This window comes from Xenopus laevis, chromosome 4S (assembly GCF_017654675.1).
Source record: "Xenopus laevis strain J_2021 chromosome 4S, Xenopus_laevis_v10.1, whole genome shotgun sequence".
Classification (NCBI taxonomy): Eukaryota; Metazoa; Chordata; class Amphibia; order Anura; family Pipidae; genus Xenopus; species Xenopus laevis.
The window spans coordinates 100,590,844-100,612,216 of record NC_054378.1 but is presented as its reverse complement, the minus strand read 5'-3'; the positions used below and the strand labels follow the sequence as shown (position 1 = coordinate 100,612,216).

General features: G+C 39.3%; 1 protein-coding gene across 1 annotated transcript in view; it reads left to right on the top strand.

Moving 5' to 3' along the window:
• Positions 1–6,589, top strand: part of tob2.S (transducer of ERBB2, 2 S homeolog) — a 9,440-nt gene extending 2,851 nt beyond the window's left edge. Inside the window, 1 exon segment of the mRNA NM_001093843.2 lies at positions 5,620–6,589. Within this exon segment, the coding sequence (NP_001087312.1) occupies positions 5,625–6,521 (897 nt within the window). The 5' untranslated portion in view covers positions 5,620–5,624 and the 3' untranslated portion in view covers positions 6,522–6,589.
• The last annotated feature ends 14,784 nt before the right edge of the window (positions 6,590–21,373 follow it).

The following is a 21,373-nucleotide window of genomic DNA, read 5'->3' as shown; positions in this document are numbered from 1 at the left end:
CCCTATCCTGCATCTCTGTTTAACCTATGGATAATCAGCTGCACTCCCCTGCTCTTTGCTTGGGCAGCCTGAGTTTTGTTAACAGAAAACCTGTCGGAGGTTTCCAAACAGGATCTGGAGATGTCTGCATTTTTATTAAATTAGAATTCCCAGAGTGTCCGCATGAGCTGTGTTCTGAAAACAAAGACCCAGTATTTAGAACGCATCTGAGAAACCTGGGCCGGAGGTGAGGGGGCTGGAGACTCTTTCTGTAAGATCTATACAGCCTGACGGTTGTTGTTGAACCAAACATCTAGCCTTCGATTGTCAACTGGGTTGTCACAGGCCTAGCTTGTGCAAGGCCTGTAGATTCTCTATTGCTGATGGCTAAACACTGAAAATAACAATTATTTTGTTGTAGGTTATTTTCTTAATGTTATCAACAGCCTGCATCTCCCTTTCTGCCATACAGCCCTAATCTGGCCCTGAACTGGACAAATGACATTTAGAAGACACTAGATCCCTTACTAATGGAATATTTACATTTCACAGGCTGGATTGTGAGCACTCAAAACACACTCTAAGTGTGTATGTACAACATGATGATTAGAACAACGACATTTGGCTGATGTGTATATTTTGCCATACAAAAATAAAAACAATTCAGGGGCATTGCTATTTCCTATGTTCTTTCACCATATATAATTCAAGTGTGCTCTAGGTCCTCTGTCTGTTCCATTCACCATTATACATTTTCTCTCTTTTTTTTTTTCTTTTTTTTTTTTAACTACACATTCTGATGAAGGGGAAAATAAATGTGATCCTTGCAACGGAGAATGCAGATGACAAGGTTGTTTGACGTCTTCCCTGTAACCTTGTTTAATATGTAAACAGGCTCATAATGTCTGCTGCCCTAGCCCTTTAAATGTGCAAAACAGGCAAGCTGTAGATTTTACCTCTATCCCATCCAAGAACACACCTTGCACACCCTTCTAATTGTTATTTTGTTTTTTCACAGCATATGGCACGGACAGTGTAAATGTTCACTATCATGCACTATCATTCTGTAATTTAATATTTAGGGTATGAATGTGGTGTTGCGTTCAGAGAATAATCCACCATTAAGGGAACTTCTCATCTATATTACATGATTTGCCATTGTTGTAGTGTATATTACTAGAGGCTCACCATATTGTGTAAGGGCAATGAAGGACAAGAAACATAATGAGAGAGACTGCAAGGACCCTACTTCTAGTGGCTGCTAGTCATGTAGGAACTGCTTTGTTACTGTTTTACTTAAGGCAAAATTCTGTTCTTTCTTTGAAAGAAGCTATTCCGATGTCTACAAAATGCAGCCGACATTGCTTAATGGGCTGCCCATTTATTTGATGACGTAATTGCTTGACTTCATGAGTCAATATTACAATCCCAGCCTGCCATAAAGTTTCACATAAACGCAAAATCTTGTATTAATTCTAGGGATGCACCGAATCCAGGATTCGGTTCGGGATTCGGGCTTTTTCAGCAGGATTCAGATTCGGCCGAATCCTTCTGCCCAGCCGAACCGAATCCTAATTTGCATATGTAAATTAGGGGCGGGGAGGGAAACCGCATGACTTTTTGTTAGAAAACAAGGAAGTAAAAAATGTTTTCCCCTTCCCATCCCTAATTTGCATATGCAAATTAGGGTTCGGATTCGGTTCGGTATTCAGCCGAATCTTTCGCAAAGGATTTGGGGATTCGGCCGAATCCAAAATAGTGGATTCGGTGCATCCCTAATTAATTCAGAGATATCCTGTAGTCCCTCATAAAACTACACCTCCCAGAATACTCACACCCCTGGAGTGGAACTTGCTGCTTATTAATTTGGTGAATGCATATTTATATTATGCATTCCATGAATAGTCCAAAGGGCACCGCACCCTGTATGGTTCTTGCACAACTTAATTTCCCAAGATCTTCATTTGGAGTGTTTTTATGTGTTCACTCCTCATTGCATTTAGAGGGCTCTAAAGGCCTCTGTATATGTTTGATACACGTCTTAAATTCTCTCTTCATTCAAACATTTGGATTTAATGAATATGAAACTGGCATGTCCAGCTGTAAACCCACCATCCCTACAAATGATCCGTGTGAGACTCCTCTTATACTTTTTTTCACTTTACTATGATCTGCATTGCACGTATGCATTATATATTCAATGCCTACTATATGGAAGAAGTTAGATGATATTAATTTAAAGGAAAACTATACCCCCCCGAACAATGTAGGTCTCTATAAAAAGATATTGCATAAAACAGCTCATATGTAAAACCCTGCTTCATGTAAATAAACCATTTTCATAATATACTTTTTTAGTAGTATCTGCCATTGGGTAATCATAAATAGAAAATTTGCATTTTAAAAAATAATGGCCGCCCCCTGGGATCGTATGATTCACTGTGCACACAAACAAACCACACATTAGGTCACATGAGCCAATTAACAGACAGAGTTCTGTGTTTTACTTCCACACTTCTTCCTGTTAGAGTTGTAGTATTTCTGGTCAGGTGATCTCTGAGGCAGCACACAGACCATCATGAAATGGGGGTTCAAGGCAAGAGATGTAAACGGGCAATATTTACTTAAAGGGGACCCGTCACCCAAAAAAATTATTCATAATCCTATTTTATAACATCAGTCAAGCAAAATGAACTTTAATTACACTATATAAATTATTTGAATCTTGTTTCCTCCAGTCTGGGAATTAATAATTCTAGCAAGCAGGCAGGGGCCATTTTGTGGACACTGTTATTAAGGCAAGCCTTGTATCATCTCCGAATCTTGTTTGTGCACCAGAATGGGGGATCTGATGTCCATCCCCATGCCCTGGCTACACAATTAAACGGTGAAGAGAACAGGGGAATGTGGGGAGCACAGCAATTTCTAGGAAGTGCTGAATGGAAAGTGAAAGTAATTGTCTGCCCCACCTCTGTGCCCAGGGCATAGAGGAGTGTCAGACAATATTTGATTGACAGCTGAGATGTTTAAATGAGTTTACAACAGCTATGAATGTTTTAATAAAAAACAGAAATTGGATTTCATGTTTAATTTGAAAAGGACTTTTATTATACAGCTTTTTGTGTCTGGGTGACAGGTCCACTTTAAATATATATTCCAGTTTGATAAGCTTCTTTAAAGGAGAATTCAACCCTGTATAAACAACCTGTAGAGCCAGTGTCATCAAGTGGACACATACAATGGTCATTCTTGTGGACTTTTCAGTTGCTGTCTGATCCGACTATCCTAGACCATTTTAGTCCAGTATGTACTGATCTGTAGAAGTCATCACACAATGCAGGTGTTGCGTTGCTCAGAGCCTCTGTTCTGTCTGTGTGGATTGCTTGGGCCTATCTGCATTGATACTGTAATATCGACATAATGGTAGGGGGAAGCCAGTTGGTATATACCATCTGCTCACACACACCCCCCAGCCTATAGGGCCTGCACCTTCAAGTAATGCTTACTTGTCCTAGGCAGTTGGTTTCTACACACCAGAGAGAAAGAATGGTGTTTTATAGTAATGGAAACACTGAATCACATTGGGCACCATCTAGAATTCTCTGATGAATGCAGAATGATCTGCAATTTGCCCATTGTGGATATGTACATTTAAAGGATCAAGTGGGGTGTTTTAAAGTATTTTTTTGACTTTCAAAGTCATAACTGTGACAATATAAAGCCACTCCAAAGACAAAGCCGTAATGACAGGAGGTTTATAAAAGATCTTCATAGCAGAGTTGTTAAATGCTGTGTATGTTTAATGCTAGTTTTCATAGTATTGTGAATAATCTACTGCTTAGAACTGTATTTAGTATGCCACTAGAAACTCTGTGTGTTAAGGGCAACACCAAAATCTAGCGTGTCTGCAGGATTATTTTCTTTGTTGTGTAAATAAAGACACAAGAAAACAATGCCTCCGCTCATTTGGCTCTGACGTGGGTGATATCAGGCTGATCCAATCATGGGCCCTAGGGCTCAACGATAAGTTCATAATGTATGGAAAACGGGTGGTTGGATCAAATCAACGAACAGATGCTGTCCGTGATCCAGCGGGATTTTTAACCTGCCCGATCGAGAGGATATCGATCGGGGAAGCCCATCGGAGGGCACTACACGGCCCAATAAGCTGCAGACTCAGTCTGTCGGCAGCTTTTATCAGCCCGTTTATGGCCACCTTAAATGACATTAAATTGTGGGTCTAGCCAGGAACCATTGCATCGGGAGCCAAATGTTAAGACCTTGAAGAAGTCTTTGAATTTATATTTTTTATTTATTTGTTTTTCTGGTCATATTTGTTGTAATGACCAGAGTTTGATCAGCCAAAACTTTCTTTAAGAGCATACAGAACTGTGGGTGTGATTCTGTGTTATGGGATTAAAGTAAGCTTTGGATAGTGTAGCTCACATAATGTTATTTCTTGTTCAGTGGTGGCCAGATTGTGGGTCTGCACAAGTAGACATTTGCAGGACTACTGCAAGAGGATTGCATAAATAGACTATAATGCAGAGCGATTAAAAAATATTGTGATATTGAAAATTGTTTGTGATCTTTTAGGGTGGCTCCTCTTAAACTCTGTATATTTAGTGTGGTATGCAGTATTTTATTTATCTCTGAGGCCTTGAAAAGTTTACATTTTATAATTGAATGCATTAAATTATTTTCTTAATTGAATTTGCTTTTCATGAATCATGAGTAGCTAGCTTTTTAGTGGCCACAGTTATAAAAAATTCCAGTTCTAGACTTAGGTGTCAGTCCTCTGATCCAATTTTTTGCTTTTATTCCAAAATGGCTTCCCTGGTTTTATTTATTTTTTTTTTTTTGTGGTTTTACATTTATGTAAATTCCCAGTTATATATACAGGTATGGGCTACATTATCTGGAAACCTGTTATCCAGAAAGCTCTGAAGTACAGAATGGCAGTCTCCCATAGACTCCATTTTATCCAGTTAATGCAAATTTTTAAAAATGATTCCCTGCTCCCCTGTAATAATAAAACCGCACCTTGGACATGATCCAAACTAATATATAATTAATCCTTATTGGAAGCACAACCAGCTATTTGGATTTATTCAATATTTACATGATTTTCTAGTAGTAATGCCACGTAACTGAACTGAAGTTTAATATTTAAAATGGCCTTCTCCATGCTAAATATATCTAGATGTCAATAAGAGGTCTTCTGGAATTTCGCACTACCCTCCAAAATTCCTTAAAGCTATCTACTTTGCTTCCAGCTGTTTCACAAAGGCAGAGCAGTAAAACCAATTAAATAACTCTATTTTTTGCTAGTTCTTTTCTCCAGATATTGTAATTTTTCACGATTACCAAGTATGGCTTTTGTAGTCACCTGAAATAATGTTCCATCAGAGTAACTAGCATCCAGGGGCCTCTCCCCAAAAAACATTACATGTAGTAAGAGAGAAGCGAGTCCAACCCTGTTACTTGTATATTGTATATGTAATGTATATTCTTACTACTGACTGATTTTATAAGTAGAACTTTCTAAATTTGGTTTGCGTTATATTGTTCTTCCTTACATTGGTATTCTTATACCATTGCTGTCGTTTGTGATAATTGTATGTTTGCTTTATTTTCTAGAGAATATGCATCTGGAGATTAAAGTTGGCCTGAATTTCATTATTTCCTACTTGTATAATAAACTACCGAGAAGAAGAGCTGATCTGTTTGGAGAGGAGTTAGAGAGGCTTTTAAAGGGCAAATATGAAGGGCACTGGTACCCAGAGAAACCACTGAAAGGTTCTGGGTATCGCTGTGTTCACATTGGAGAGACTGTTGATCCAGTTGTGGAGCAGGCAGCTCGAAGGAGCGGATTAGATCTAGACGATGTACGCGCAAATGTTCCAGAAGAATTGAGCTTGTGGATTGACCCATTTGAAGTGTCTTATCAGATTGGTGAAAAAGGATCAGTGAAAGTGTTGTACCTTGAAGATGTGGAGAATAGCACTGAGCTAGACAAAGAAATAAAGAGTAGTTTTAACCCAGAGGCACAGGCATTTATCCCGATCACTAATCAGGAAACCTCTTTGTCTAATTCTCCTTCTCCATCATTTGGTCAGTCCCCAAGCCCAACATTCATTCCCCGGGCCACTCAGCCAATGACCTTCACAACAGCAACCTTTGCAGCCACCAAATTTGGCTCAACTAAGATGAAGAAAGGAGGTCAGCGCGTGGCGCGTTCCCCAACTAATAACCTGGTGAAACATAAAGGTCTCTCTTTGTCGATGCATTCGCTAAACTTTAGCCCAGCCCAGGGAGCTCCATCTCAGCTGTCTCCCAATGCCAAGGAGTTTGTTTTTGGTGGTGCTACTGGGCTCTTTTATGATGGTGACAACCAGAACCTTCCAAGCCCAGGCCAATTTGCCTCTCCCTTTACCGGTGGGAGCAGCCTTTTTGCAGAGAAATCTCCTTTTGTTGAAGGCTTAAACTTCAACCTTCCTTACTCAAGCCAACCTTTCCAACCCGTTGTCCTGGCTAATTAAGGTCATTGAAGAATTACTTTTTTTTTTTTTTTTTTAATTTTTCTCTCCACTTTTTTTAACAACAAAAATAGAAGAAACAAATGAAAAATACAAATATTTACTGGGAGACAAAACCTTGGGTTGCTTTGCTACTGAACACTTGTGAAGTCCACACCTTATTACAAAAACACACAGAAAAGATAGCGATAACATGGCTAGCAAGTAAAATTTCTTTCCCAGTTGTGTACAACCTCCTCCTCCATCCAGTGCCCAAAAGCAAAACTTTTTAAAGGAACTCATTCCAGTTCTGAGCGGTCATATCTGCAGGATGGTGCCTGTAACTTTGCTACATTAGTAGATGAGTATAGCAACTGGTACAATATCGCACGGCTTGGAACAACCTCACAATCCTGCAGGATCCGGTTGAGTCATACTTGAAGAACATTTCCCCTCAGCAGTAGTTTCTTTACTGGTAAACCTGAACCTCTCTCCAGGAATTTTATTTTACTATTTTTATGTAACACCCTATTATGCTGCCTGACTTTGCCACAGCTACCCATTATTTCTTTTTTCCCGCTGGGCTCGTCATTTAATTTTTAAATCGCTTGTACCATATGTGAAGTCTATAGTCCAACATAACACCCCCCCAAGCCCCCACATAACCATGGTCTCGGTGCAAACCACCTTTTCTCACCCTTTTTGTTTACCTACCAATTTAATAGTTTGTGCTGGAATTTTCATTTTACACAGTCTCTTCTTTACTTGGTGTTTTTGACAAAAAAACCCATAAAATTTAAGGGCAGATACACACGTGGAGATTATCCGCCCAGCCACAAATCGCCTCTTCTTCGGACGACTAATCTGCCCACTGGCTAGAATCAAAATCTCCAGTGGCAAGCATGGATTGCTTCATTTTCATAAGTCGCCCAATGTTTCCTCGTGGGGTAACTTCGGAAAACAAAGCGCTCCAAATGCCACCCTGCCGGCAATTTAGATTCTTGCTGGCGGGAATGCAGTTCGGGGACATTAGTCGCCCAAAGAAGAGGCGATTTGTCGCCGGGCGACTTAATTTACCCAAATCTGAACGTGTGTCTCTGCCCTAAACAAAAAAAAAAATCTATATATACAGCACCAGAGGACCTTTCGTTCTGAAAGCATCACTCAAATATGTAAACAGGATGCAATTTATTGTTTGGGGTTTTTTTTTTTTTTTTTTATGTTTACAGTAGATTTGTATTTTTTATTTCATTTAGCCCAGAATAATCCAAGTCAAAACATTCAGTGAATCTTGTGTGGTTCATTAGAAGCTAGATATTTTAACAAAGCAAAGACACTTTTGATCTCACACAGTACAAATCAATCTACATTTCACATATAAGACAGTTTATTTTTTTATAGGTAGGGTAACCTACAAGAGCAGTCTCTTAAAAGTGTTGTGTATATACTAATTACAAATATTTGAACCCCTATGTGCTTTTTAGCGTGGCACAGAGTTTTGCATGCAGGTTAGACTTTATGAGGGTATGCATGCAAAGGACAAGTTAGTCTTGCAGATATTCAGCTGGTTGCTGTATATATATATTATTTTTTTAAATACAGAAACACTCTTGTCTAACAACGTGACTGTTTTCAGTAAGACTTTGGAAGAATAAGGAATCACAATTACCAGCACTTTTCACGTTGGGGTTAAAAGCGGAAATATCCATTGTTCTACATGGCAGTATTAAAATGGCCATCTTTTCTCAGTTGATGACGTTACTGGAATGATGTGAACCTTCTTTCCCCCCATCTCTATTCCTGCCACAGTGAAGGCATATTTATGTGAAGCATTAGATTCGTGTTAAAAAAAGGTCCATCAGGGCCAAAGTTGATGGCATCAGAAAAGATAATATATTGTTTTATATAATAACTATATTTTTTAAAGTTTGTAAATCCATTTTTAATTTATTTTTTTCTAAGAAATGATTTTTGAATAGGCCTTGCAAGGACCGATAATCAAATTTTATATCTTAAAATAAAAATACAAAAAAAAATACAAAAACATTTTATAAATCCAAAAAAAAAAATGTTCTCAATGTAGCCTCTTCTTGAAAGTGAATAATTTGTCAACTCCAGCTTTCACGGTGTGTACGTGGATTCTATGTTGGATTTAAAAAAAAAAAAGAAAAGTTTTTAGAGCTCCCCCCCCCAATATTAAAGCAAGAATAGTAAAACACATGAAATGTCACTGTATTTCCGAAGCTGTGACCTTACTGTATATTTTGGCTGCAGAACTTGTGTACTATTGAGGTTTATTTCTTTTGTGAATTCTAGTATTTGATGGATTAAGCCCTCAAACAATACTGAAATTATTATTATTATTGTATTATGTGGGCATTGTAATTTAAGATTCAATTTGAGCATTGCATTGACTGCAGTTTTAGGTTCCTTCAATATCGTTTGAGATAATGCCTGAATCCACAAGAAAAATAATATACTTTTGGTTTTCAGAATGTATTTTTATCTGCTGCAGATATCTGTAACTAGATCTGTGTTGTTACAGAACAAACCTCAGGTTATGCTAGAGGGTTCATGATGGAAATAGTATTAGACTAGAGCCAAATGATTTGTGGATTCTCTACACCCGGAAAATCTGCTGCCCTGCTGCTCCCCTTCTCTTCTTCAGTCATGGGCAGATTTCGGTGGGAAATTCAAAATGTCACATTTCGGTGCCAAAATCCACAACGTCTGCCTGCACTCGAGCAGAGACGAAGCTTACGAGGGGAGCATAAGTGTCTCTCCCCAGGCAGAGATCCGCAATCGTCTGGCCCTAGCCTGAAGTGGAATATGGAGTGGAAACCTTTATCCGTTTACTGGGATTAACCATTATTCTTTTTTAAACCAAGAAACTTCTAATCTTTAGTTATAAAGCTTAAAACAATATTAAAATGTAAGCAACTGTGCACAAATTTCAATTTATATATTATAAGATTTAAGTATCTTGGACAGGACTTGCAGCCAGAGAAACGTTTCCTATCTGCTACACATGCATAATAGTTGCCCTTTTTTTAGCTTAGAGACCCCAATGTTACTGTAATAAACCCATTGTATGCATGTGAATTTTGAAAGCCAATATGGTCAATAGGGATGTGCGGGCTGGCCCGATACCTGTTGATTCGTGCGACCTCGCACCCCCGTTTGCGGGTGGCGGGCGGGTCCGGGTCAAGCTCTTCTTCCTGCTTTCCCCACCCCCACCTTACACTGCCACCTTCTGGCTTCAGCTTTTATAGCCACGCGCCTGCTCGCCCACCCCTTTTGTGACATCATTATAGGGGCTGGTCTATAAAAGGAACCCAGGAGGCGGCACGGAGGGAGGTCGGGGTAAAACCCAACCCACACATCACTAATGGTCATCCTCCAGTTTATGAAATATTAGTATGATTTCATGAAGTAAAAACAATTCCTATCATTTTGCCAATTTCTTGTAGCCCATATTTAGTAAAAAAAAGTATTTGTGTAAAACGTATCTTTCCAAACAAATACCAAAAAAACAGCTCAACAGCTGGCTTAATTTTGACTTTCCTTTAATCCCATTAAGCTAAAACATGCTGTCATCCCTTTTTGTTCGTTTTCCTTCTAAATTGCCTTTAGGAAGAAGAACTCATTTGAAGTATTTAACCTTCATGGAGAAAATTAGCTCCTCTCTACACCTTCTTCAGGTTTTTTTTTCCCCCTTACAGAATCCTATCAATCCATAAAGCCTTCAGAAATATCACTGCCTTTAGGTTGCTTGAAGTGAGCCAGCCACTAGATCATTTGACTGTGAACTAATAGTTATTAAAATTACTATTATGAAATATTAATAGTAGAAGTCTCTTAAATTCTTTGGGTTTTTTATTTTTCGTTAAATAGAAACCACCCCTTCTCAATCTTAATGTCAAGAGGTAAATGCCCTCTCCAATATTGTCATTGTAACTTGGGCCCTTTGTTTGTGGACATCCTAAAGCAAAGAACTACACTGGTTATACATAGCCATCAAGCAAGGATCCTTTGGAAGGGTTGCTTTTTAGGGGAAGAAGTGACGCTAGTTCATGTAACTTGGCAAATAAAATGATACCATATTGATGACTAAAGTCATTTCCTCGACAGGCACTCTCAGATGAGAAGTTTCTGGGAGATTTAGTTGCCCATCGACAAATCGCCTCTTCTTCAGGCGACTAATTTCTCCGAACTGCCTCCCCGCCGGCCAGAAACTAAATTGCCGGCAGGATGGCACTCGGAACTTTGTTTTCCGAAGTTGCCTCACGAGGAAACTTCGGGTGACTTCGGAAAACGAAGCCATCCCGCTGGTGATTTAGATTCTAGACAGCGGGGAGGCAGTTCAGGGAGATTAGTCGCCTGAAGAAGAGGCCATTTGTTGCCGGGCGACTAATCTCCCTCAATCTTCTCGTCTGTCTCTGCCCGAAGGATTAAACCACAAGTTTTCGGTATCTGTGTTTTGGGGTGATTAGTACTTCACAAGTGTTAAACTACTTCAAGTTGCTACACTGCATTTTTTTTTTTCTTTTGCAACCCACGTAATAGAAAAAAAAAAAAAAACACTAGTGTCTGGTTTTTATTTGTGTTTGTAATAAAAAAGAATAAAGAGCGAAAGTTAAAATATATAAAATTTGCTACATTTGTAAAATGTGAGAGGAATATATTCTAAATATATATTTCTAACATGCATTTAAGCTAAACTTCAGTTCAGGTTTTTTTCGTAAGAAAAATAGAAACGTTATTATTAAAAAGAGAACTTTAAAATATTTTTTCATAAAAAAAAATAGTAAAATTAAAAAAAAAGCAGAAATATAAACTCCAGAAAACTGCCTATCTTTCTCCGTACGGATCCAGTCTAATCTTGTACAGAACTGAAGATATAATCTTTATATTAAATAAAATATTGAATTGTAAATGTTACACTATAAGGTTTTTGTTTTACCTTTTGGCTTAACGCAGGACGATGGGTATGGGAGGGATAATTTTTAGTTTATTTACCTTAAAAAAAAAAAATCATAAGATAACTTGATTGATTTTTCCTTGTATCATTTTTTTTTCTTGGAACATTGTGCAATATGCGATGGCCTAATGGAGTGTTAAGTTTCAGATGTACAGTTTATATTGTTCCAAAGTTTTTTAAGTTTGTATTAAAAGCATGATATTGACCTTAGTTTGTCTCCTTTTCTTTGTACCATGAGTTTTACTTGGGGGGGGGGTGTACTGAATATGGGACATTAGACTATATAAAGATATTAAGTCCATGCCACTATTGCTCTTGTGGCTGAATAGAAACTAATTCCACCAACAATGTTCCAATCTGTAGTGGAAAGCCTTCCCAGAAGAGAGGACAACTTCATATGACTACCCTTGATTTTGGAATGAGATATTGGACAGGCAGGTATCCATAACTTTTGGTCATATAGAGTACAGATATGGGATCCGTTATCCGGAAACCCGTTATCCAGAAATTATGGAAAGGCTGTCTCCAATAGACTCCCATTTTATTCAAAATATCTAAATTTTTAAAAATGATTTCCTTTTTCTCGAATAATAAAACAGTAGCTTGTACTTGATCCAAACTAAGATATAATTAATCCGTATAGGAAGCAAAAACAGCCTATTGGGTTTATTTAATATTTCTAGTAGATTTAGGTAGGAGCCAAATTACGGAAAGATCCCTTATCCGTAACTCCCCAGGTCCCGAGCATTCTGGATAACTGGTCCCATACCTGCATATGTAAAAAAAGCAACTGTGTTCTTCAGCTCTTTTAATATATTTTCTGGCTGAATTATTGTTCATATGTTTTATTCTTTCTATCCCTAATGTTGCAAGTATTCCTTGTAGAGTATGGCAGAGGGCAATTGTCTCACTTAGATTGTAAGCTCTATGGGGCAGGGACTTCTTTTTTTATTGTATACTTTTCTATTTATTTTCAAAGTCATTGAGGGGAAAAAAACAGAAAAAATAATATAGTGTAGTATTTATAAATAAATGATTTACATGTACTATAAGTGATTTTTATGTGCTTGATTACACCCAAGTTTTGTTGCGTGCCACCTTAAAACATATATATCCTGTGAGGTACAATTCCTTAGAAACTGAGGGTATTTTGGTGCTTATAATTGGTTAGGGATACACCCGTGGTTTCTAGCTGTAGTTTAACAAGAGCCCACACTCCGGTTCCTAGTGAGTCTGGCAGGCGATCATACTTACAAGAGGTAACTTAGTAATGGGCATTAATAGTGATAAGCATTCCGGTTCAACTTCTAATCTTCTTGATTCAAGTTTCTTCGGTAAAATTGTTTTAAAAACGCATTTGTTTATTATTCTGAGTTCTGTAGCGTCTTTTACAGTTCAACACGCTTCCCTCGGACCTTTGGCTGCCGCTTCCGCACTCCTCCGGCACAAGGGTGTCTACTCTGCCCTCACTTCTGTTCCGATTGGCTTCCAATAAGGATTAATTATATCTTCGTTTGGATCAAGTACGAGGTTCTGTTTTATTATTACAGAGAAAAAGGAAATCATTTTGAAAAAAATTGGAGTATTTGTTTATAATGGAGTGTATGGGAGATGTCCAATCCTGGCAGTGCAGATGCTAACTATCTAAAAGCAGCTGGAAGTTTTAGAATCTGTTGCTCTAACATCCTGATTGGTTAGTGTATTTATGCAATGTAATTATGAATTTCACCTTTAATGTAGCTTTTAATTGAAGACTAAAATCCATGACATAAAGCAGGGTTTCTCCATTGAAGGTGGGGGCTTATTTGAACAGAACTGGGCTGCCCATTTGAACACACCATTAAATAACATTTGGGTTCACAGTGAGAGCTTATTTCACCTGCTGTCAAACAGGTCCAGCAATTCTACTGGTTGAATGAGAGCATTACAAGAGTATTCATGTGTATGGCTTCTTTGTGCTCCAGTGTTCTGATGGTAATGCTAGTAGCATGCTGTGGGCTTTTCTCAATGGCAATTGCAGTCACAGAACAAAAGCGTCAGAGAGCAGTATAACCACTGCACATAAATCCTATGATGATTTGCCGGTTGTGCCCATTTCTGATCAATCCATACTCAATCTGTGATTGGATGGAAAGTCTCTTATGAGCCAGGATAGACCTTTATCCTGCAGCCTTTTTATATCAACTATTTATGATTTTGTCTGTTTTCCCACCATGTTCATGGCTGTAGACTTCCCTCTTCATCCCCTATCCCCTTTATCCTTATACCACCTGCTTTTATGATTCCTTCTTTATGTTCATCTTCTCTTCCTCACTTTATTTTCACTCTCATTCCATGATTCACCCCCTCCTCTCTCTTCCTCCCATCTGATCCTATCTTCCAATTTTAGCATGACCTTCTTAATCTTCTGCAGAGAAACCAAAGCTCTCCTGTCCTAGTTTCTCTGCCTTGCAATTAACCCCTTCTCTGCATCATGGGACAAAAATTCCTTGCTAAGCATAAAAGATTCTAATAGCATTATTCTCATGTGCCTTTCCCAGCTGTACCTTGGGCTTTCATGTTCAGCAAGCAAGCTGTTGCTCCTCCAGAAATTTATATTTGTTACGAATTGGCAGGAAATTAATCGGAGGAAGAGGAGCACAATTTTTTGGGGTGCAGGCTACCAATTAGGGTCAAATGGGAAGAGTGTGGTCCTGGCGGCTCAGGAAAAGACTGCCAACCCTCAAAGAGATGTCCTACCTGCAGCCCTCCAGCTATCCTTAAACTACAGCTCCCAAGCTCCAGAAATTGGTGGATGCTAGTTGGTTTGACAACAGATGGAGGGTTGAAGGTTTGATCCATGATGTACTGTACATAGTGTCTTTTGTGCTTTTATGTATTTTATCACCCTGATTCTAGAACATCTCTGCCAACTCCTGCCCCGGTGATGCTACAAAATTTTGCAAATACCTAGCCTCGGATTTGATGTCTATGCAAGAGGTCCACGGCAAACACCGTCTTGGCTGTGCCTTAAAGTAGCATATGTGTATCTCTATATCTATGCAATCTGCAGTATTTGATGTACCATATTTGCTTTGGATTTCTGGCGCACCTTAGGGGTCTGCATTAGAAGCGACAAGAGGCAGCAGATTTATAGCTACGCTCCGTGTATCCTTGCAGTATTCTTGTCAGCAACATTTTTAGAGGCCTTAAGTACTGAAAAATCTGCAGTAATTATACATCCTACCTTTACTTAATGTGTCCTGCAGGTTATAAAATTAAAGAGAATGGATTACTGGCTACTGATGTGACTTGCCACTCTAGGCACCATAAAATACTTACTATTCATTACATTTTAGGGGCACTGGTTGTGCTGGATCTAATGGGGAATGTGATATGTTTCGTAATTGACCATGTTTTCATCCTTTTTGACCAATTACAGACCTCAAAGCAATGTTTGTGAACAAATGGCTTTTGCGAACATTATAAGTTAGGTGTTAACGCCAACCTTTGCTTTCCTTAGCGGCAATGAGTAATATAATATTCACCGGCAAATGATTTTACAGTGCAAGCAGAGCTAAATGCCATTTTAAATAAATGCCATTTTAAATAACGCTTTCGATTTCTAATTACATTCCCCCTAAGAGAGAAAAACCACCCAGCTCTGAACCATACAGCCCTGTGTATAGAAGTGGTGCCTCTTTGAATGACTTTAAGGAATACAGAGCACAGAAAAGATATACAGCCAGGTCAGACAGCTGCCATAAAGAACAGATTTAATGGAAAAATGCAGAGTATGTGCAACCTCTGTCCCAGGGCACACACACCAAATTAAACTGTGCCCATACAAAGTAAACTCTTATATAATAGTGCACCATTATATGGCAGGTGGATTATGTGTGGGGATATAAAGCCTGTAGGAATGTCTTCTGATACACAGCCTGGGCACAGATGAAGTGCCAGAACGAGGCATGAAACACGTCAGGTGATCACATTGTCATAGAACAGGAAGTATGTTTCATGTGGATCCCTGTTCGCTGTTTTTAAATGAAACCTGGAATAAAGCTTGTTGATTTTAAAGAACTGCTGGCTGGATACACTCCCTAACTCTTTTTTGCTGTTTGGACTTTACCCAAGAAGGCCACCTGCAACATTATGGAATCAGGAACCTTCCTCTGAAAATTCAACCCATTGCAGGTATTCTGCTGGTACCCTACCCAACGCAAGGTTATAGCTTAGATAAAGAGCCAATGATTAGAGGAGTTTGTTTAGTACAATGCTTTTAGATTGCAAACTTTACTGAGCAGGGTCCTCTTTCCCTTTGGTATGGCTTATTGGTTGTATGCAATGTGTATGTTCAGTGTATTCTCCCATTTATTGGATCATATTGCTGCTTTATAAATGGGAGTTGATAATGTGTTGCACAGACAGGGATTTATCCGGTAGCGGACAGGGTGGGAGTTATGGTACAACAACATGATGGCCACAAGTTACTATGCTGATATCAATCATCTATTGCCCAATGCCTTCATTTGTGAAAGCATTTTCAAGGCAAGATGTCCAATGTGAGTCTGGATGCCCAGGGCAATGCCCTCTCTATGCTGGCAGCGACTAATGTCCTTTATTTATCTCTCTGTACTATCAGTTCTTATTTTGCCTCAAGTACAGCACTCTGGAATATGGGCTGCCCTGCTCATACACTGCAATGGGAGGTGTCTGCCTGGTTCCTGGTGGGACATAGAACGCTTGATCTCACATAAACCTGTCACATATTAACATATGAAAAGGCTCCGGGCTAAATATCACTGGACCGAATATGTGGATGGTGTCCATGACATCCTGAGCCTGGAGAGGGTGCTGAGCAGCGATTGGCCAGGAGATGGGGGAGTGGAGGACCGGGGTTAAATATCTGATTACACTGCTCCTCACTCAGGACTGGAGTACAGTTTAATGTCAGGGAAAACAGAAAAACAATTCAGCCATTTAAACAGACAGCCTCTCCTGTAAATATCTGAGCACATACACGCCCGGCAGTGCTGCAGAGCACCATGGAAAAAATATTCTCAAATATACTGAACAGGCTTTCACTCCAACATTGCTAATGTCACCCAAGGGATTTAGGGGGAAAAACTAAAGTATTGTCCATTAGAATTTTCACCCACAAACGATCCCACTTTAGTAACTGTAAAGCACAGCCATAATTAGAAGTTCCCATATACTGTCCCTTTATCAAGGAGCACTGATAAACACAAGTTCTGCAGGCATGGCTTCCAATTATTTTTGCCCAGAAGCACAGAATCAGGAGTGTAAAGGTGGATTTGGAGTCCCGTCATTTCTGGGGTCAGGGAGCCCCAAATGTTGCTCTTGTATGGAGCCCAGATATAAGATTGGATTTCTGATGGCAGCCCTACCCATTAGGATACACATAAGCTGTTAGTAAAAGGGTACGTCTAGACATAGTAGAAATGGGTAAATGGCCAGTGGGATACTGGGTGTTGCACTTTGGCAAGTGGAGGGCCACCGGTTGGCTAAACAGTTTTGTGCACAGTTGCAGTTCTGCAGTACAATCCCAATGTAGCCCTGTGACAATGAACTGACTGTCCGCCCTCCCATCTACAGTGCTTTGAAGGCAACAGTGGGAATGGGAACGTACATGGTAGGAAGAAGACCACTGCTATTTTTATCTCATCTGGGTAGTTGTATAAATCCCCCAGAGCCTAATGGAAATAAAAATCAGGCCGTGCAGAATGTAAGAGCATTCCTTCCTTATCAGAGGGACAGGCCGTGACTTGGAGAACAGAGATACAATAAGAGAGTTTGGGAGAGGTACATTCCTTGAACCCATACAGCAGCTCTGTCACTAACTGAAGTTGGGCACAATATTCCTTCAGGGTTTAGTTGTTTCCTTATTAAGACAGATGGCACATGGGAACGTTTTCTCTTCCAGCTTAATTCCGCTAACATGAAAACACCTGCGTCTGCCCCTGCCACCTCCAATACGCAAGTAGAAATGCCCAATGACAACAGTCCCAACGCTCTTCAGCCTAAAAATACTCACTAGAGAACCTTCTGGCTGAAAAGAACGCCAGTGCTACCTTTGACAGTCAAGTATTTCCCATTGTGAAGGTGACAGGATATTTTAATTGGTTCTCTGTATATGTTGGTGGAGGATGTTCCCTATCTGCCATCTCCCAAACTGTGGAGCTGGCACTTTATAGCAGTGTATAGTGACTCCAGCCTGAAGGCTTCTGGGCTCCAGGCTGCCATCAGTTAAGAAGGCCTAAATTTTGATCCACCAAGGGGACCTTGAACCCAAAACATCCGATAAAATTATTGAACCAATGAAGGGAGAGATGAGAAGCCAATGGCAATGCAGGATCACTGGGACCCCAATCTAAGGTTGAGGTAAATAAGCCTATGATTACGTGTTTGTAACATGAAATGCGTAAGGCTGTGGACACAATAAATAGCTTTTTCACTTTGAACATATTGCCTGGTGGAAGATTGCCTTTTTTGAGTGCCTGCTCCAAAGAATATTGGGGTAAATAAGTCAAAAACATCTGAAGTCTGTTGGCATGAGTTGCATTCAACAACAGTTGGAGACAGGAAATGCTAAAAGCAGATTCATATTATTAGAGAAACCTAAACCAGCCCAAAAATAAGGGCCATGGATTTGAACTTGCCCTTGCTCTGATTGTACTTCCATCTTTAAGAAGCCGTGGCATTCGGAGCATCAAAATGGAGTGCGTGTATATGTGATCGTCCTTCTGTCACTGCTTGTCACCGAGCGCCTCTCAGAACAATCCATGTATGTTCTGTCCTCCAAGGGTGATTTCTCTGTGCAAATGTCCCTTTGCGTCATCCCGAGTGTGTGTTTCCCTCTCACTGCCATTATGTAAGAGCAGTTAAATATAGATCACTTGTGAGTGAAAGCAGATGGCGTCAGGGGGTTGGGTAACCTCTCGCAGGGGATGTGAGCGTGAAAGGAGAGTGACAGGCTAATCCCTTTCCTACAGCTGTCTCTTCCCCCCCCTCTCACTAAGTACCCACTGACCATTACTATCTGGAGGCAAACATACAAAGGAGTGTTAATTCACACTACAACAGCTACTGTTAAAGGGGAAATATACAATATTTATAACTGGCGTAGCCTCTCCTTATTTTCCCTTTAACTGTATCCCCGACCACTGCAGGTTTATAGAAAAAAAATATATATATATATATATAGAACAAAAAAAGTCTTGTGATGAAAAAGAGAGCATGTTTATTCAATGTTTCGGCTCTTAAACTCGAGCCGTCATCAGGACGTTCGGCTCGAGTTTAAGAGCCGAAACGTTGAATAAATATGCTCCTTTTTTCATCACAAGACCTATGAGTGCAGACTTTGTTTTGTAGATGTGGTTTCTTGTTCCTGCACCTAGGCAATTGCTTGGTTTCTGAGTGCACCTATCTAGTTGTTTGTGTGTATATGCACTGGGCTCACATGCAAACCAAGAGCACAAATTCAGGTAATGGTAAAGATGTAAAAGGCCAATATATACTGATATGTATACGCCAATATGGTAAGATTCTTTAAAGGAAAACGAAACACCCCGAACAATGTAGGTCTCTATAAAAAGATCTTGCATAAACCAGTTCATGTGTAAAACCCTGCTTCATGTAAATAAACCATTTTCATAATAATTTACTTTTAAGTAGTATGTGCCATTGGGTAATCATAAATAGAAAATTGCCATTTTAAGAACTAAAGGCCGCCCCCTGAGATCGTACGATTCACTGTGCACACAAAAATACCAAACAAACTATAAATGTTAGGTCACATGAGCCAATTAAAATACAGAGTTCTGTCTTTTGCTTCCACATTTCTTCCTGTTACAGTTAGAGTTGTAGTATTTCTGGTCAGGTGATCTCTGAGGCAGCACACAGACCATCATGAAATGGTGGTTCAAGGCAAGAGATGTAAAAGTGTAATATGTATTAAATATCTATTCCAGGCAAGTAAGACTTGTTAATATGCCACTTAATATGATATTAACTTGTTGGTTTAGTATTCATTTTCGGGGTATGGTTTTCCTTTAATAGGTCACTACGTACACTATAATGTAATACCTGTTGATTGAGTATTAATTCTAACGGTATTGTTTTGCTGTGCAAACATTATAATTATAACATGTTGCTCTACATTACTCTATGCATCCACCTGAAACCGTCTGAATCTCCCAAACTTCTCTGGTGCAAAGTCCAACACTCCAGCCATTTTCCTCTGCCCATTTCACATAAGGCACAATCTAGTTTGCGGCTCAGTGTGCCCAGTCGATGCACTCCGACACTTGGGGCAGATTTATCAAGGGTCGAATTTTGAGGGTTAAAAAACCCTCGAAGTAAAAATCCATCGAATTCGAAGGATAATGCGCAAAAGCTTCGATCGAACGATTTTAATCAATCGATCGAATGATTTTTATTCTATCAAAAAAAACTTAGCCTATGGGGACCTTCCCCAGCACTTTTCTAACATTGCTCCTCGGTAGGTTTAAAGTGGCGAAGTATGAAGTTGAAGTATTTTTTAAAGAGGCAGTACTTCGATTATCGAATGGTCGAATAGTCGAACGATTTTTACTTTGAATCGTTCGAATCATTCCGATTCGATGGTCGAAGTACCCAAAAAAATACTTCGAAATTCGAATATTTTTTTATTCGAAGTATTAACTCGAGCTTAGTAAATCTGCCCCTTAGGAACAAATTTATGATTTCAGGGGAAAAAAATTAACGCAAACCTGAATCAAATACATGTGAATGAAAAGCCTTGGCCACAAAACCCTGGTGAGGTGTGTTTGCCACAATTCAAGCTATTTTACTTTAAGATTTTATGTTTTTTTATACAGACAATAAAAAATATAACTATTTTTAGATTTTTTTTGTTAATTTTAAACGTAATTTGATTGAAATTATTCAGATTCAGATTTTAAAAAAAAAACAACTCAAAATCAGTCTGTCCATGCCAAATTAATATCTCCAGTACTGACAGGTGGAGGAAGAGTGACTTCACTGGAGACTTGTGCCTTAAGGAACAAACATTACAGCCTCCTCTAGGGGACTGGTGTAAAATATTAGCACTTTACCCTATACGTAACATGCTGGGAATATTTTAAGGCTAAATACATAGAATAATAGTTACAGTATTATTGTGGTACGGCTGGCTTGACCACAATGTTCCTAGCGATGTGATGTGTTTGGAAGCTTAGATTGTTTGTACGTGGCCAAGTGACTGGATCATTCCATTTTTCTTTAGTTGCTTTACTTTGCAGGGCGCTCATTTCTCCACCATAGACTCCAGTAAAAGAGCTTGTCACAATTTTTATTAGAAACTGTAGAATGCTCCTTTAGATTTACCATATTTTCTAAAACCAGCACTTTTACGCATGTTGGTCCCCCTGTATACTCACAAAGTGGAGCTAGATCTATACACACACACACATATATATATATATATATATATATATACTCACATAGGGGTAAATTTACTTAGCGGCAAAAATTTGCTTTTCAGCCATCGTAACACTTCACCTGTCAAAAATTCGCTCAGACAACGCTGATTTCCAAAAACGCTTACATCGAGGGTGCCGAACGCTGGCAAACTTTCTTACTTCTATGGCAATGCGAGCAAATCGAAGCAAAGATACGTTAGCGTTCAATTCTGCCTATCGCAACTTCGTTAGAGGTCTTCGCTCAGGCTAATTTAAATACAGCGGGAATTTTAAAGTTGAATGTAAGTAACAGAGGAATGAGGAAGATCTATGCACTCCAATGCACTTCATCTGGTCTGAGCTGGCGAAGGCAAGTCTGGCGAAAGAGGTAACGTTCATTAAAATCCGCATCTTAGTGAATTTCGTCAGGCAATAGAGTGCGAATCAACGCT